Below are 18,209 nucleotides of genomic sequence, written 5' to 3' on the forward strand. Positions count from 1 at the left end.
GAAAAATATTCCATGCAGTTTATTAATCCACTCACCTACTGAATGACATTTTGATTGTTTCCAAGTTTGGGCAATTATGAATAACGCTGCTATAAACATCCTTTTTGGGGTTGTTATGTGGCTATCGTTTTCAGCTCCTTTGGGTAAATACCTAGGAGTATGATTGCTGGATCATATGACAAGAGTATGCTTGTTTTATAAGAAACCACTAAACAGTCCTTCAGAGGAGCTATACCATTTTACATTCCATAAGCAATGAATGAGAGTTCCTATGCTCCACATCCTCACCAGCATTTGTTGGTACTGGTGTTTTGGATTTTGACTTAATAGTAGTGTAGTGTTATATCATCATTTTAACTTTTCAAGCCTTCCAAATTCTGAAGTTTATAAAATCTTAGTTGTATATAGCAAGTTATTTAACTATTGGTACATTTGTTGTCCTTGACTTATGTTTATGTTCCAGGTGGCTCAGGAATTGCAGTAACTGATCACTCTAAAATCCATGAGATGCAAAGAACTATTCAAGTTCTACAAACTGAAAAAGTAGAGTCTACAAAAAAAGTGGAAGAACTTGAGGATCAGATAAAAGATATAAGTAGAAAATTACTGTCTTCAGAAAATGACAGAGAAGTTTTGCGGAAGGAACAAGAACGACTAAACGTGGAAAACAGGCAAATAAGTAAAGAATGTGAAAACTTGAAACTGGAATGTAGTAAATTGCAGCCTTATGCTATGAAGCAGAGTGACACTGTGAAGGAAGGGGAAAGCATTCTTCCACAGAGCACATCACTGGAAGAAGAGGTGTTCAGACTACAGCAAGCACTGTCTGGTATAAAATGTTTGGAACTTACTCCTGATTGGTTCTTCATTGCATACTAGCTGTTTTTAGAGACAGCTAGCTCTTTGTATAACTGGGTACTTTGTGGAAATGAAATATTTATGGAAATGACTGGAATTTGAATAGAATTGTTTGGTTTAGATTCAGTGTCATAATACATCACAAATAGGAATTTTCTACTAAAAAGGGTTAAGTGTTGGTTAGGTGTCTCTTAACCTCTCTTCCTCATCTTTTAAGTATTTATGTGTAACTCACTGATTTAGGAGGCCATGTACATTTCTGAGAAATGTTTATATAGACATTTGTTGGGAGTAGAAATGGGCCTATTTCTGTTAATTTGTAAAGAACCAAATATTTCCTATAACTCATTAGGGCTCAAACCCTGCAGTTATGGAATTCAGCCTACCTTCTTCAAAATCTTGTGTTACCTTTCAAAATGATCTCCTGAATCTAAGCAAACCTGAGAATGATAGGAGCCATAGGTCTTCCATAGTTGTCCATACTTAAGGTGATATTTAGTTACCATACCAGTGTTCTGTTACAAAAAATAAGTATTAAATGAATTAGGCCAAGCAGCGGTACTCATTCATGCCAGAAAAACGTAACAGGAGCTCTTTAGCTGAAAAGATACATCTTATTTTCCACTGTGTCCTCGTCTCACAATAAACTATATGAACTCATTCATTCTTGTTCTGGAGGTTTCTAGCCCTTGTGTGTTTGTGAGTACCCATGAATTCCTGACCTGGAGGGCCAAGTTTATAAATTTGAATTTAAGTTAGGTTCAAAGTAAAATCTCCATGTCCTCTCTTCTTTTCCTACCTTGGTAATTGCTAGTGTTTATCAGTCTCCCAAAACAGAACATTTGAAGTTATTCCTTAGAAAGTTTGTAGGTTCTTAGTACTTTATCTTCCCAGATGAGCTGTAGGGTTTCTCATAGGTACTTTAGTCCTAGGAGCTGCCATGAAGGCAGAGGGAAAGCTGTGCAAGTTGGATTTTGGACTTCTTTCTCATTTGACTTCAAAGTAGCACAGCTCTTTTCAAAATAAATGTATTTAATGTATTGGGTGACCCATATGAGTTTACTTGCTTTAAAAACAAATTTATTGGCTTAGGCCTTCCCCTTTTTCCATTTCCACTGCCACTGAATAACATCAGCCAATCATAATTTTTTTTTTTTTTTGGCACAGTTAACTTTCATAGTCCCTGAACGAAGTAGGATAGCATACTGGTTAAGAACACAACAGAGTTGGAATCCAACTCCATTACTAACTAGCTGACCTTGGATAAGTTAATCAATATCTCTATGTTTTGTTTTTTTCATCTACATGGTTGCGGTAATATTATCTTCTTTATAGTTGTAGTAGTAATGATGATTTTATGACTTACTAGCTGCAGAGTTCTCTTTAGAATAGTGTCTAGCCTACAGTAAGTTTTATAAAAGTGTTAGCTGTTATTAGTCTCTGGGCTTCATTATCCCCTCTTCACATAATTCTTTTTTTCCTTCTTTTTTTTTTTTTTTTGCTAAACAAAACTTCTATTGAGAGAAAAGAGTACCAAGAGGCTGTCTTCAAGAGGTTCTTGAGCCTCAGCCCTCAGGACGTGGGGTCCCTGGGCCGGTGATCTATTAGGAAAGAACTAGAAAGAGGTTCGATGGCCAGGCTACCATGTGTTTCTCAGATACCATGCTGAGCTGCAGATCCTGGGCCCCTGTTTCTAGGTTAAGGCCTACCCGTGGACTCACAGGCAAGGTCTGCAGTCCCCACAGTTTGGTCTTCAGAGGTGGCCTCATGGGGCAGGTTGTATATTTGCTGGCAGAGCCACAGGACAGATGTGCTTGGTAGCATCACCGCTTGGTGTCCGTCTTAGCACTGCTTGGAGCAGATCCACATGGCAGCGGGCTGCTAATGCTACCAGGTAGATAGGACATCACTAAGCTCCTCCTGAAGGGCTTGCACTGAAAGCTCTGCGGGCGCCTCCACTTCCCCAGCCCAGGCCCGGAGGTTCCGAGGCTGGTGGAACTGGTCCGTCCCTTGCAGCAGCAAACTCTGCATGGAGGCAGTACATGTTCTTGAGCATGGGCTCCAGCTGAAGCTGAAGGGGCCAGCAGCATTGGTGCCCTCCCCGCACGTCCCCACGCTTCTCCGCACCCACAGTGGACATGGCACCCACGGCGCTGCAGCCCAGACTGCTCTGAAGAGCCCCGTGCCCAGCCTGGAGCCTGCCTCAACAATTTTTTTTGTTTTTTTTGCAGCCAGAATGATTTTTCAGAAATGCAAAGCAGGTTACATTCCTGATGAGTACTTTGTGGCTCCCTGTGAAACTTCTTTTTTTTAAAAATATATTTTATTGATTTTTTACAGAGAGGAAGGGAGAGGGATAGAGAGTTAGAAACACTGATGAGAGAGAACCACCGATCAGCTGCCTCCTGCACACCCCCTACTGGGGATGTGCCTGCAACCAAGGTACATGCCCTTGACTGGAATCGAACCTGGGACCCTCCAGTTTGCAGGCCGATGCTCTATCCACTGAGCCAAACCAGTTAGGGCCCCTGTGAAACTTCTTGATCAGACAAGTAATACCTTAATGATCTTTTTTTTATAATATATATTTATTGATTTCAGAGAGGGAGGGAGAAGGGAGAGAGAGAAGAAACATCAATGATATGAGAGAATCATTGATTGGCTGCCTCCTGCACGCCCCCTACTGGGGATCGAGCTCACAACCCAGGCATGTGCCCTTGGCCAGAATCGAACCTGGGACCCTCCAGTCCGTAGGCTGACGCTCTATCCACTGAGCCAAACCGGCTAGGGCTGAACTTTCTATATGGCTCCTTAAGCTGGCAATGTTGACTCTTAGCTCTGTTGCCTTTGCATTTACTGCTTTCTCTGTGTAATCTCTCTCTTTTCACTCACTCTTCTTTGCATATTAAGATTCAACACAGGTATTATGTTCACTCTGAGGCACTAGCGCAGCTGCTTCCCTGGCCCCACGTGTCACCCCACCCCACCCCGTCCTTCGGGTTTAGGAGTTTGCCCTCTTTGGCCCAATAGCACCTTGTGCTCCCTGTATCACACCGTACTGTAATCACGTGCCTACTTTCCTTCCCCTCTGAATTGTAAGCTCCTTGAGAGCAAGCAAGGGCTACATTTTTCCATTTTGTGGTCTAGCAGCTGACCTCATAGTAAATGTTCAGTTTTTCCTGTATGAACATTGAATGAATTACTTCAGCTGAACTCATGGTATTCTGCACTTGTGTTCTAAAACCCCTTCTGTTTATGGATCTATCCGGAATACCAGATTGGATGGTCTTTTTATTAGTAGTCATGTCTAAGTCACTTTAGAGAATTGATAGATTGTGTATTGTTGTATGAATATACATTTGTGTTTTAAGCCCTCCCCCCTCCTTGGTTTTAGTCCTTATACTATTTACTGTTACACAAACTATTCAACTCACTTTGAAACAGTTGTTACTGTTTTTATCAAGGCAATAAATATGATTCAGAATACAATTATAATTCTTATATTGTTTCATAGAATTGGATTTTAACATAGTTTATACCTTGCATTTATAATATGACTTCTTTGGAATAGTCAAAATAGAAATAAAAAATAACATACATTTTACCCAAGAACTCTCAGGGCTTGCTAATTGTGCTTATAAATATACTTTATTTTAATTGGGTTTCATTTCTGAGTTTAATTTTAGGAGGGAATTATGAAGTTATTTTAAAGAATTCTAATGTCAGATTCATTGTTGTTTTTACAGATGCTGAAAGTGAAATAAAGAGACTGAGTCATTTAAACCAGGTAAACTCATTTTAAGAGAGAAAGCTTTTGGCATTGGTTTACCCAGAAAAACCATTACAGTTGCTTATTTTGTGTGTGTTTTTAAATATATTTTTATTGATATCAGAGAGGAAGGGAGAGGGAGAGAGAGAGAGAGAAAATCATCAATGATGAGAGAGAATCATTGATTGGCCTACTTCTGCATACCCCTGACTGGGGATCAAGCCCACAACCTGGGCATGTGCCCTGACCAGGAATCCAACCATAATCTCCTGGTTCATAGGTCAATGCTCAACCACTGAGCCACACTGTCCGGGCTGTTGTGATGGTGTTGTTTTTTATAAATTCATGTGAACTTATCCTAGGAACTTTTATCTTGGGAATTTTATGTTTGCTGATTAACAACAAACTTTTTGCATTATAAATTAACAATTTTAAAAGTTCCATAATTGAAAAATGCAAGTATATCTCTTTGAATATTAATTAGACAAATGTTATATTTGTAGAGACAGTGGAAGCAGATCCTCTACCAAAATGAGAAATGCATTTTGGTTTCCCTTTATGATATTTAGGGAGTTGTTTCTTTTTCTGATGATTACAGGTTATTTTGTAAATGTATTTGTATATTTTTTCAAATATAATAAAGAGCCCTAACCGGTTTGGCTCAGTGGATAAAGCGTTGGCCTGCGGACTGAAGGGTCCCAGGTTCGATTCCATTCAAGGGCATGTACCTTGGTTGCGGGCACATCCCCAGTAGGGGGTGTGCAGGAGGCAGCTGATTGATGTTTCTCTCTCATTGATGTTTCTGACTCTCTATCCCTTCCTCTTCCTCTATGTAAAAAATCAATAAAATATATATATTTAAAAAAAATATATATATATATAATAAAGAAATTCTCTCTGCAAATGTCTGTTAAATGAGTGATGGGCTTTTTAGATGGTCCAGTGTTGCATGCTTATAATTTTTATGCCACTTAAGAAATGCAGAGTACAAATACCCAATTGTATATCTTGCCTGCTTTCTTATAAACTCGAAATTTCCTATCATCTGAAAACTGTTTTTAACATGTTTACAGGATAATCTCACTGAAGACAATCTGGAACTTAAAATGCGTGTCCAAGTTTTAGAAAAAGAGAATTCATTATTGAGTCAAGAAAAGGTGGGTGCAATAAAAATGGGGGCAGAATTAAAAGGTGTGTGTATTATATATCGATCACAGCTAAGAGCCAGTTTATATCAAAATGAGTGTTTAGCTCTTGAGAGTCCTGAGGGTAAAGCTGATCTCATCGGTGCTTGTCAGGCCAGGTTGAAGTACTGGGCAAGGTTCAGAGTATGAGCCTGGCCAGAGTTTCTGTTTAGAGATAAACCAGTAGGCATACAGATAGGAGCAGAAAAGAAAGGTAAAGGTTCTTTGGTTTCAGATGAAGTCCTGACAGCAACATACACACAGGTGGGTCGGGAGCCTGGAGTGGCATACTATAGTAACTATACGTACTGCTTATATGCCCCAGAATGTGTCTAGTGTGGTGGACAGGAATTTTTTAGTGGTGAGGGGCAAAGAGGGACATTGCCAATGGTAGAAATAGGGTCTCTTGTGTGTATTGGTAGCAAGGATAGAGTAAGATTTTGTAATGTTATGTTGGGCTTTGTTTATATTTTTAATCTTTCAGTGTCTCTTCTTCCAATTGATAGTATGTGTTGTGGTTTTCCCCTTTTATCATTTAAGGAAGAACTTCACATATCACTTTTAAAATTAAACAATGAATATGAAGAAATTAAAAGTACAACTGTGAGAGACATGGATTTGGATTCAAAATTACATGACTTAAGACTTAATTTGGAGGCAAAGGAACAAGAACTCAATCAGAGTATTACTGAAAAGGAAGTACTGATAGCTGAGTTAGAAGAACTGGATAAGCAGAACCAAGAAGCTACAAAGGTAATAAGTACCATATTAAAGACAGTGTGGTAGCACATTCTACCAGTAGACCGAACACTGGATTGACAAGCAAGGTGATTGGTGTGATTTAATTTTGTGTTTTAATTAATATTTTAGTTTATTGATGCTCTAGTCATAGAGGTTGGCGGACTTTTTCTGTAAAGTGTTAGTAAATATTTTAGGCTCTGCAAGCCATATAGTCTCAGTTGCATCTGCTCAACTCTGTTGTCATAATATGTAAACAAATGAGCCTGACTCTGTTCCAATTAAAACTTTATTTATAAAAACAGGTGGCAGGTCTGATTTGCCCATTGGCTGCTAGTTTGTTGATTCCTGCACAGTGTTTAAAGTTGAAAATAAACAACATATATCTTTTACCTTCTTTAGTTTTAAATTCTAATTTCTAAAATGATAAAATAATTTGCTATAAAATATTAGTAACTTCGTTGGGTTTTTTAAAAAAAGAGTTTTAAGAAGGATTAGAGCCTGCCCGGGATGGCTCAGTGGTTGAGCATCGACCTATGAACCAGGAGATCACGGTTTGATTCCCAGTCTGGGCACATGCCCAGGTTGTAGGCTCTATCCCCAATGAGGGGCGTGCAGGAGGCAGCTAATCAATGATTCCCTCTCATCATTGATGTTTCTATCGGTCTCTCCCTCTCCCTTCCTCTCTCTGAAATCAATAAAAACATTTTTTTAAAAAAGGATTAGAAATAACTGAGAATTATTATTCTATTGTATATGACATTTTATAAAATTTCCTTTAGGTACTAAAATGAGAATGTTTTAAAGTTAATATGCAAATTATTATTATTTTTTGCAGCACATGATTTTGATAAAAGATCAGCTATCAAAGCAGCAAAATGAGGGAGATAGCATCATCAGTAAACTTAAAATAGATCTAAATGATGAAAAAAAGAGAGTTCATCACCTTGAAAATGATAAAATGAACATTACTAAAGAGTTAGAGATGCAGAAAGAAAAGTTAATTCAAAGTGAACTGGTCCTAAATGACTTGCATTTAACCAAGCAGGAGCTAGAGAATAAAATAGAAGATTTACTAGCTCAACTAAATAAATCACAAAACAGTAATTTAAATATCCAGAAGGAGAACTTTGAGCTTAAGGAACATATTAAACAAAAGGAGGAGGAACTTTCTAGAGTCAGGTGTGAATTAACTCAGCCTCTTAATCAAGACTCTAACAGCAGTTTTAAGGATGACTTACTTAAAGAAAGAGAAGCTGACATCAGAAACTTAAAGCAAAATCTTTCAGAAGTAGAACAACTCAATGAAAATTTAAAGAACGTTTCTTTTGATCTCAAAATGGAAAATGAAAAGTTGGTTTTAGCATGTGAAGATTTAAGACATCAGTTGGAAGAATCTATTGCTGGTAACAATCAGATTTCTCTGGAAAAAAACACAATTTTGGAGACTCTGAAAACGGAAAAAGGACAGTTAGAAGCAGAATTGTGTCGGGCTGAAAAGAGGCTGTTGGAAGAAGCAAACAAGTATGAGCAGACCATTGAAGAACTGTCAAATGCACGGAACTTGAGTGCCTCTGCTTTACAGCTGGAACATGAGCGTTTAATTAAGCTCAGTCAAGAGAAAGACTTGGAAATAGCAGAACTCAAAAAGAATATTGAGCAGATAGACATTGATCATACAGAGACTAAGAACATTTTGTCATCTAGTTTAGAAGAGAGGAAGCAACTAACACAACTTATAAATGAGAAAGAAGTTTTTATTGAAAGACTTAAAGACAGAAGTTCAGAGCTCCGGGAGGAGTTAGATAAATACACTGAAGCCTTCAGAAAAAATGAAATTTTGAAGCAAACCATAGAGGAGAAAGACAGACATCTTGGATCCATGAAAGAAGAAAACAATCACCTAAAAGAAGAACTGGAACGGCTCCGGGAACAGCAGAGTCGAGCTGCACCTGTGGCTGAGCCTAAAACCCTTGACTGTATTACAGAACTAGAATCTGAGGTATCTCAACTGAATATTATAAAGGATAACCTTGAAGAGGAAATAAAACACCACCGAAAGATAATTGAAGATCAAAACCAGAGTAAAATGCAACTACTTCAGTCTTTACAGGAGCATAAGAAGGAAATGGATGAGTTTAAATACCAGCATGAGCAAATGAATGTCACGCACACCCAGCTCTTATTAGAGAAAGATGAGAAAATTAAGACTTTGCAAAAAACAATTGAAGAAATCAAAACCCAGTTGCATGAAGAAAGGCAGGGTATTCAAACAGAGAATTCTAATATTTTTCAAGAGACAAAAGTTCAGAGCCTTAACATAGAAAACGGAAGTGAAAAGCATGATTTATCTAAGGCTGAAACCGAAAGGTTAGTAAAAGGAATAAAGGAACGGGAATTAGAGATTAAACTTCTAAATGAAAAGAATCTATCTTTAACCAAACAGATTGATCAGCTGTCCAAGGATGAGGTTGGAAAGCTAACTCGGATTATCCAGCAGAAAGATTTGGAGATTCAGGCTCTCCACGCTAGAGTTTCTTCCGTTTCCTACAATCAGGATATTGTTTACCTTCAACAGCAGCTGCAGGCCTTTGCTATGGAAAGAGAACAAGTATTAGCTGTTTTGAATGAGAAGACTAGGGAAAATAGCCAACTAAAAACAGAATATCACAAAATGATGGATATAGTGGCTGCCAAAGAAGCAGCCCTCATTAAGCTACAAGATGAAAATAAGAAAATGTCCACTCAATTTGAAGGTGCTGGCCAAGAAATGTTTCGAGAAACTGTTCAGAATTTATCTCGTATCATTCGAGAAAAAGACATTGAAATAGATGCATTAAGTCAGAAATGTCAGACCTTATTAACAGTTTTACAAACATCCAGCACCAGTGACGAGGTTGGAGGTGTTAATAGTAATCAGTTTGAGGAGCTTCTACAGGAACGTGATAAGTTAAAACAACAAGTAAAGAAAATGGAAGAGTGGAAACAGCAGGTGATGACCACAGTACAGAATATGCAACACGAATCAGCCCAGCTTCAGGAAGAACTTCATCAGCTTCAGGCGCAAGTGTTGGTTGACAGTGATAACAATTCTAAGTTACAAGTGGACTATACTGGCCTGATCCAAAGCTATGAGCAGAATGAAACCAAACTCAAAATTTTTGGGCACGAATTAGCACAAGTTCAGCATAGCATAGGGCAGCTTTGCAACACCAAAGATCTCCTTTTAGGAAAACTTGATATTATCTCACCTCAGTTCTCTTCTGGATCATCTCTTACCTCTCAGTCTGCAGAGTCTCTTAAAACAACTAAGTCTGAAACATTAAGTGAAGCTTCTCAGCACGAGATAGATGAGCTAAGAAAGTTGCTGCAGGAAAAAGATGCAGCAATTAGAACTCTCCAGGAAAATAATCATAGACTCTCTAATTCAATTGCTGCCACCTCAGAGCTAGAAAAAAAAGAACATGAACAAACGGATTCAGAAATTAAACAGCTAAAGGAGAAACAAGATGTTTTGCAAAAGTCACTTAAAGAGAAAGACCTCTTAATTAAAGCGAAAAGTGATCAGTTAATTTCTGTAAATGAAAATTTCACAAACAAGGTGAATGAAAATGAACTTTTAAGGCAGGCAGTAACAAACCTGAAGGAGAGAACATTAAGTTTAGAAATGGACATTTGTAAATTAAAAGAGGAAAATGAAAAAATAGTAGAAAAAACCAGGGAAAAGGAAACAGAATATCAAGCATTACAAGAGACTAATATGAAGTTTTCTATGATGCTGCAAGAAAAAGAGTTTGAGTGCCACTCAATGAAGGAGAAGGCTCTTGCTTTTGAGCAGCTACTGAAAGAAAAAGAGGTATGTCCTGAATGGGGTATTACATACAGAGGGAAGTTCGGGTGGAGGAGATTTTTAATGTTACTCCATTGATATTATCTTTGAAGGGGAATATGAATTTGTTCACTTAGAAATACTTATTTCAAGGTTTTGTGTTTCATTCTAAATAAATATTCTTCAGAGGCATCTGGAAGTTTCTCCCCAAATGACTAGGTATTTCCAAATATTTTTTTATATTGGGTTAATCTTTTAGAGCCTGTTAAGTAGGAAAGGTTTAGTAATAATATTTTTCTTCAGAAAATAGAAATGTGTTACAAGAGTATTTTAAGTCAGTGCAACTTAACCAAATTTTAGGCATATTTCAGTAGCTGCTAGTAATGTTAACATTTCAGAGGTTTTTATATGTAATGAGAAGTTCTGTGAAATACATGCTCCATCTTTGACAATCTGCAATAGGTTATACATTTTACCTCGTAACACAGTAAGCACTTGTGTGTGTGTGTGTGTGTGTAAAACAGAAGTTTCAGGAATTAGAAATTACCCTTACTATATGTGATGCTGTATTTAGAAAAGTTTGACATGCTTGCATTAAATTGATTATTATGAATCAATCACAACCTAGGATTTGAAAAATGTTAGCCATGAGTAGTGCTTTTCACATAGTAGACTCAGTCAATATTCTAATCCCAGCTTTGTCATGAACCAGTAGGTCACGGTTCAATTCCCATCAGGGCACATGCTCATGTTGCCTGCTCAATCCCCAGTGTGGGGCCTGCAGAAGGTAGCCGATTAATGATTCTCTCTCATCATAGATGTTTCTGTCTCTCTCCCTCTCCCTTTCTCTCTGAAATGAATACAAAGATATATATTAAAAATAATAATAATAAATAAAATGACTTCCCTATTTCTCCTCTGCCAGCATCTTGACACTTACTTTCTCCAGCAACAATTGTGAATGCCTGATGAATGGGGACACGCACGCGCGCGCACACATACACACACACACACACACACACACACACTTTTTTTGAGTGATTTTGGGTTTGTGAACACTGTTGTTTAGGGTAAATTTGAAGAGATTGTGTCTTTTGAGTTCTTTTTAAATATATGTAATAAACTTTTTCTTTAAGAGTCATTTTAGATTATTAGAAAAATTGCAAAGATACTTGAGTTCTCATATACCTCACACCGAATTTCCCTTATTTTTAATCTTACATTACTATGGTACACTTGTAACAACCAGTGAACTAATATTGATACATTACTATTAGCTAAAGTTCACACTTTAGCGGGCTGGAGGGAGTTAATGGGAGAAAAAAGAGACATATGTAATACTTTCAACAATAAAGATTTTAAAAAATAAAGATCACACTTCATTTGAATTTCCTTAACTTTTAACAAATGCCCTCTCCTGTTTGAGGATGCCATCTAGGGTACCACATGAGTCCTTACGCTCCTTTAGACTGACAGTTTCTCAGACTTTCCTTTTTTGATGACCTTCACATGGTTAACTATATTTTAAAATTAATTAGTGAAGAAATGTCATTCTTAAGTGTATTTTTCTTTAAAGCTAAAGTTATTTCTTTCCTAAAGGGCGAGACGGGGGAGTTAAATCAGCTTTTAAATACAGTTAAGTCAATGCAGGAGAAGACGGTTACATTTCAGCAGGAGAGAGATCAAGTCATGTTGGCCCTGAAACAGAAACAAATGGAAAACACTGCTGTGCAGAATGAGGTATTCTTTCACTTTAAAGAAACAGTGATTCAAACACCAAGCTTAATCATTATGAGGAAAACTGTAAGGATTAGCATTTACAATGAATTTCTCTCATTGGCGATTTTTTGCTTAGTCTTGCTCTAGTGTGCTGTGGTAGAATTTTCATCTAGAATGCATTTTGCTTCAGTTTTCAAAAGTGAAAATCGTGATCTAATCATTATGTTTTACACCTGAAACTAAATTATACCTTGATATTTTTAAAATAAAAATGTGAAAACAAAGGCATATCTTGGATATAAGAAAATTCTTTTCCAGTCATAAAATATGGGAAAAATGAGATTTACTGAAAAAGTGGTCTGTGTATAATCTTTGTATAATTCCATAGTCTATCATAGCCACAGGAATGAGGTCTTACAAAAGAAATCTTCCAAATGAATATTCTGGATCATTTCAGGAGACTTTTTTCCTAGCATAAATGCATCTTGCAGTATGAGAAATTAATATACAGTTAATACACTTCAGTAATTGGGAAATTTGATAAGTTAGTGGCTTGTGGAGGGGGAGGGAGCATTTTATAGAAGAAAAATAAAGAAATGTCCTCTATCTAGGTTCAACATTTACGTGACAAAGAATTACGCTTAAACCAGGAACTAGAGAGATTGCGTAACCATCTTTTAGAAACAGAAGATTCTTATACCCGTGAAGCTTTGGCTGCAGAAGATAGAGAGGCTAATCTAAGAAAGAAAGTCACAGCATTGGAGGAGAAGCTAGCTTCATCCTCTAGTGCAATGGAAAATGCAAGGTAACTTTCTCCCATTTTTAGTCTTAATAGTAACACTTCTTGATTATAAGACTCAATAAGCATTTTTCATATTTTGCCTCATTTTTTTCTCACAAAATTTATTTTGTCTATTTTACAGACAAAGAAACTTAAAGAGGCTTAGTAACCTTCCTGAGGTCAGGCACAGTGTGTGGGGGTTTCATACTGGGGTCTAACTCTTAACTAGATCTGGCATTCAAAGTGAGCTTTCTTGGAATCTTAACCATTACCTAGATAATTGAATTGCTTCTCATCATTTTAGGAGTTTAGACTTAAATCCCAACTGATTCATTTAGTTTTCAAGCTCTTAAAGGATTAATTTAATTAAATTTGTGTGATTTTATTTTTAATCAAATGATCTGAGGTTGAACAAGGTTTGGCTCTAAGAAAGAGAGAGTAAAGGAAGTAACAAGGTGAAGAATTAACCTGGGTCAGTAAGAATTAACTCTTGGTTTCTTAGAACTTTTGAATAACCGGGTCCCTATATATATATATTTTTTTTCTTTTCTTTATTGATTAAGGTATTACATATGTGTCCTTATCCCCCATTGCCCTCCCATCCCCCCACTCATGCCCTCACCACCCCACTCCCTCACTCATGCCCACACCCCCCTGGTGTCTGTGTCCATTGGTTTGGCTTATATGCATGCATACCAGTCCTTTGGTTGATCTCTCCCCTTACCCCCACCCTCCTCTACCTTCCCCTGAGGTTTGACGGTCCGATCGATGCTTCTCTGTCTCTGGATCTGTTTTTGTTCATCAGTTTATGTTGTTCATTATATTCTACTAATGAGTGAGATCATGTTATTTCTCTCAATAAATGTTTTGTTTTGTTTTCTTATGACAAAACATTTTATTTTTCACTTTAGGAAAACCACTTAAGCCAAAAGAACATAAAGTCACAATCCCACCCACCCTCAAATAATCTTTTTATTTTTTTGCCTTTATATGATTCTGTATGTTTGTGTACATATTATATATTTTTTAAAGCAAACTGGAGATTATATATTCATACTGTTTTATAAACTGCTTCTGTTACTTAATATGAGTATCAGTACATGTTAAGCCATGTGTTTCTGCAATATCATTTATGGCTACAGAGTGTACCGTTATTTGGATTGCCATAATTTCTTTAAGCCGGTCATTTATTATTGGACATGTAGAGTTTCAACTTTTCAAAATTATTAAGAGTGCTATCATATCTCAAGATAGGTATTTTTGTGTTGATGACAAATTACTTTCTTGGCGTAAATTTTTAGAAATGGAAGTTTGGTTCAATGGTTTTTTTAAAACTTTTGAAATGTACTGCCAAATAATCTTACAGAAAAATAATGTCTATTTATATTTCCATTTAGTGATATGCACATCTTTTAAAAAACTTTTTTTTAAATATGTTTTTATTGACATTAAAGAGAGGGGAAGAAAGAGGGAGGGAGAGAGAGAAACATCCATAAGAGAGAGAAACATCTATTGGCTGCCTCTTACACTTCTCTTACTGGGGTTTGAGCCCCAGCCCAGGCACGTGCCCTGACTGGGAATCAAACCAGTGACTTTTTAGTACATGAGACAGCCCTCACCTAAATGAGCCACACAAGCCAGGGTGATATGCACATCTTTTAACTTATTTTTTTATCATGTATGATGCTGAAGGATATACAAGGAGATAGTAAATATATCTGTGCAAATAAATTGTGGGCCAGTAGAGACAATACTTCTGAGAATGAAGTCCTCCCTCACATTGTAGGGTATATTATTATGCCTTCAGGCTCAGAAGGAAAGCTTTTTTAAAGTGAGATTGAGAATAATGGGTGATCATTTGTGTATGTGTTTCACAAAGGGAGAAATGCCAAAACATCCTCAGACTATGAAATTGGTACTTTCCTTTAAATATTCAGGCCCTTGTTTTCTCTAATTAAAACAGTCTAGTCTCTGCCTTCTTTCATTTACCCTTCATAATTGCCAGAATAACCTTCATTGAGTAGAGCTGTGACCTTGTTACTCCCTTTTCCAAAATCATTAGCCTTATTTCTCACTATTATCTACATTACCCAAACTTTATCACTCAGTTCTTCAGATACAGCTATTTTTCTATTTCTTTCTTCTTTTTGTTTATATTCTTTCTTCTACTGAAAGCGGGCCTGATCCCTAACAGTATTTCTGTCCATCCCATCTGTCCTTCAAATAGCATTTTCTTCATTAACGCTGTTTCTTCACCCCACTCCTCAAACCCAAAACCAAACCCTGGTGTGATACTATTTCCTTTGAACCCGCGTAGTAATTTGTGTCTTTGATAGGGCACTTCTTTTTTTTTTTTTTTTTTTTTAAATATATTTTATTGATTTTTTACAGAGAGGAAGGGAGAGAGATAGAGAGTTAGAAACATCGATGAGAGGGAAACATCCGATCAGCTGCCTCCTGCACATCTCCCACTGGGGATATGCCCGCAACCTAGGTACATGCCCTTGACCGGAATCGAACCTAGGACCCTTCAGTCCGCAGGCCGACGCTCTATCCACTGAGCCAAACCGGTTTCAGCTGATAGGGCACTTCCATCTTACTTTAGGGTACAGGTAATGTTGACCCATCTTACACTTTCTCCCACCCAATGGAATGTAAGGTTACCAAGGGTAGGAATGATGTCATTTGTTTTGTACCCTTCCCACAAGCATATATTCTCACACATAATTTAATAGATGTTCATTAAATATTTTTATATATGTAATTCAAATCTACAAACCTACCTAACAACAGTAACATGTGGTAATCTGTTAACCTCTTGAGTGACATCCACAGCTCATTTAATCTTTACTATCTTTGAGTGATTTTCTAACCAGCAAAGTTGAATACAACTCAGGGACATTTAAGGGCAGTTGTCTCCTATTTATCAATTTACTGCTCTTTCCACAAGAGGGTGCTACTGGGTAAAGTTTCTTCAGAGTAGCTGCTCTAAATGGACTTTGATGGGCTTCTCGAGTAAGGATTTAACTGGTATTAAAAACCCAGGAAAGACTATTGCAATATTTTGTATGTAATAATTATATATTAAGGAAGTACATCAGTGACATAAGCCTGGATAGATGCTATATAAATCTCTTAGGGAACTCTGATTTAATCACTTGGGGCAGTTGTAGGAGTTATTTAATACACACAGAAAATGATGGTAAAAGATAATTAACTAGTAATCAGAGCAGTTAATCTATGGGCTCACCTTAGGAAAGCTGTGACTTCATGATTTCACATGTTAAAAGCATGGGGGTGTCATAGAATTCATTGCTCATTTGATTGGAAGCTGGACAAAATGCCTTCCAAGGGCCCTTAGAACTTACAATTTTATGATAAATTACATCATAGAGTTGCCTGCTGTTTATAAATTTTTCTCATGGTGACAGTTCTTGTTTACGCAATGTTGTCTTTTAAAATGATTGCCATTTAGAGTCACTTTCACAAGAAGGATGGTTAAAAACGGAGAACAAAGATCAGAGGCACTCTTCAAGTTTCTTTAATGCAATAAAATATAGGTCACATTCATAGAGACAGAAAGTAGAATTATGGTTGCTGGGGGAACGGGGAGTTGTTGTTTAATGGGTGTGGTGTTTTGGCTTGGTAAGATGAAAAAAGTTCTGGAGATGAATGGTGGTGATGGTTGTACAGTAATGTGAATGCACTTAGTGCCACTGAACTCTACACTCAGAAAAGATTAAAATGGTAAATATTATGTATATTTTAACATAATAAAAAAAGTAGGAGACTTCATCTTGTTAAAGTTATCTAAATACTATGAAGTCTAATTTGCATTTACTCCACTAAAATGTACGGAAGATGTTTCATCTTGTAAAGAACCTAAATAGAAATAGTTTGACTTTTATTCTTTTTGTTTGAAGCCATCAAGCCAATTTGCAGGTAGAGTCATTGCAGGAACAATTGAATGTAGTCTCCAAGCAAAGGGATGAGACTGCCCTGCAGCTTTCTATGTCTCGGGAACAAGTAAAGCAGTATGCTCTATCACTGTCCAACCTGCAGATGGTACTAGAGCATTTCCAGCAAGGTAAGTAGTATGGTTAGTCTCACACTGAAGAAAAATTATCGTAGTTATTGGGAATTATGGCTTATTTCAATGCCATTTTAGATTAGGCCTGGGGATGTGGATATCTTTGAAAGATTACCCACTAGTAGGGGGGGAAGATAAGTAGCCATCAACAAGTTAATTTAGACTGCTTTTATAATTAAGACTAGAGAACATAAACTATATATAGTAATTATTAAAAATTTATTTTAGTATCATGTCATGAGCTATTAAGGTAAGTGTTGGGTAACTATAAGTGTAACAAAGAAATGATCATCACGTGATAGATAACAAGTGGAATACAAAGGAAGAGAGAGGCACTGGTAGAAAAGATGGTTAGGTTTTGAGATATCGGTTGGAGGTTGAATCCACTTCAAAGAGTTAATCATCAGTAACTGCTGTCCTTTGAAATATTGATGGGCCTGTTCTTGCTCTTCATCTATACTTTGAGGTATTTATGTTTTCTAGTCCTGGTGGAAAATAATTTTTGGAGACACAATAGTGACTGGAACAGTTGGACCCTGATAACTGAATATGCTTTCTCACATCTATCTCCCATCCTCAGATTTACCCCCTTTGATCATTCTCCCATCCATTTGTTTATCCATACATTCAGTAATTATTGGCAATGAATTAACTGCTAGTGAGGGCAAGTGGGTGATTAGGGAATATGAGGCTAATGAAGCATCAGGAGTTCTAGTTTTGTGCCTAAGTCAAACTTTAAATTTGTACATATGTAGACCTTCAGGGTTACTCATGGTTGAAATGTTGAATTTTAAATATAAGATTTCTCTAGATCTACTCTATATAATACTAAACTGAACATGTGTACAAAGTATATGGTACTGGGGCTGTAGGGAAAGCTTTGCCAAAGAGGAAATATTTGGGTGGAGTTCTGGAGGGAGGGAAGAGTTTGCAAGATGGACAAGATGGAGAATCAGTTAGGCAGAGGAAACTGATCTCATTACCTTAATTCCATTAACACTATCACTCAGGCATGTGTAATTGTTGAGACATATGAAATGTTTTTGTTGAATTCTTAAAATTACAAGTAGTTTAAAATTCTAATTTTATCGCACAATTGCAAAATACTATGTAACTTTTTTCCTCTCTAGAGGAAAAAGCTATGTATTCTGCTGAACTAGAAAAGCACAAACAGCTTGGAGCTGAATGGAAGAAAAAGGCAGAAAATCTGGAAGGAAAGCTGATGTCAGTGCAGGTTGGTT

At 36.9% G+C, this 18,209-nt stretch overlaps 1 protein-coding gene across 1 annotated transcript in view; it reads left to right on the forward strand.

Moving 5' to 3' along the window:
- TRIP11 (thyroid hormone receptor interactor 11) overlaps nucleotides 1–18,209 on the forward strand; it is a 62,180-nt gene that overhangs the window by 19,598 nt on the left and 24,373 nt on the right. The window contains exons 7-15 of the mRNA XM_081097397.1: nucleotides 464–829; nucleotides 4,605–4,645; nucleotides 5,701–5,784; nucleotides 6,352–6,564; nucleotides 7,388–10,405; nucleotides 11,978–12,118; nucleotides 12,709–12,902; nucleotides 16,802–16,965; nucleotides 18,099–18,202. Coding sequence (XP_080953523.1) covers nucleotides 464–829; nucleotides 4,605–4,645; nucleotides 5,701–5,784; nucleotides 6,352–6,564; nucleotides 7,388–10,405; nucleotides 11,978–12,118; nucleotides 12,709–12,902; nucleotides 16,802–16,965; nucleotides 18,099–18,202 — 4,325 coding nt within the window. The remainder of the gene's footprint in view (nucleotides 1–463; nucleotides 830–4,604; nucleotides 4,646–5,700; nucleotides 5,785–6,351; nucleotides 6,565–7,387; nucleotides 10,406–11,977; nucleotides 12,119–12,708; nucleotides 12,903–16,801; nucleotides 16,966–18,098; nucleotides 18,203–18,209) is intronic.

This window comes from Myotis nattereri, assembly GCF_964212035.1.
Source record: "Myotis nattereri genome assembly, chromosome: 1".
In the NCBI taxonomy this organism is placed as follows: Eukaryota; Metazoa; Chordata; class Mammalia; order Chiroptera; family Vespertilionidae; genus Myotis; species Myotis nattereri.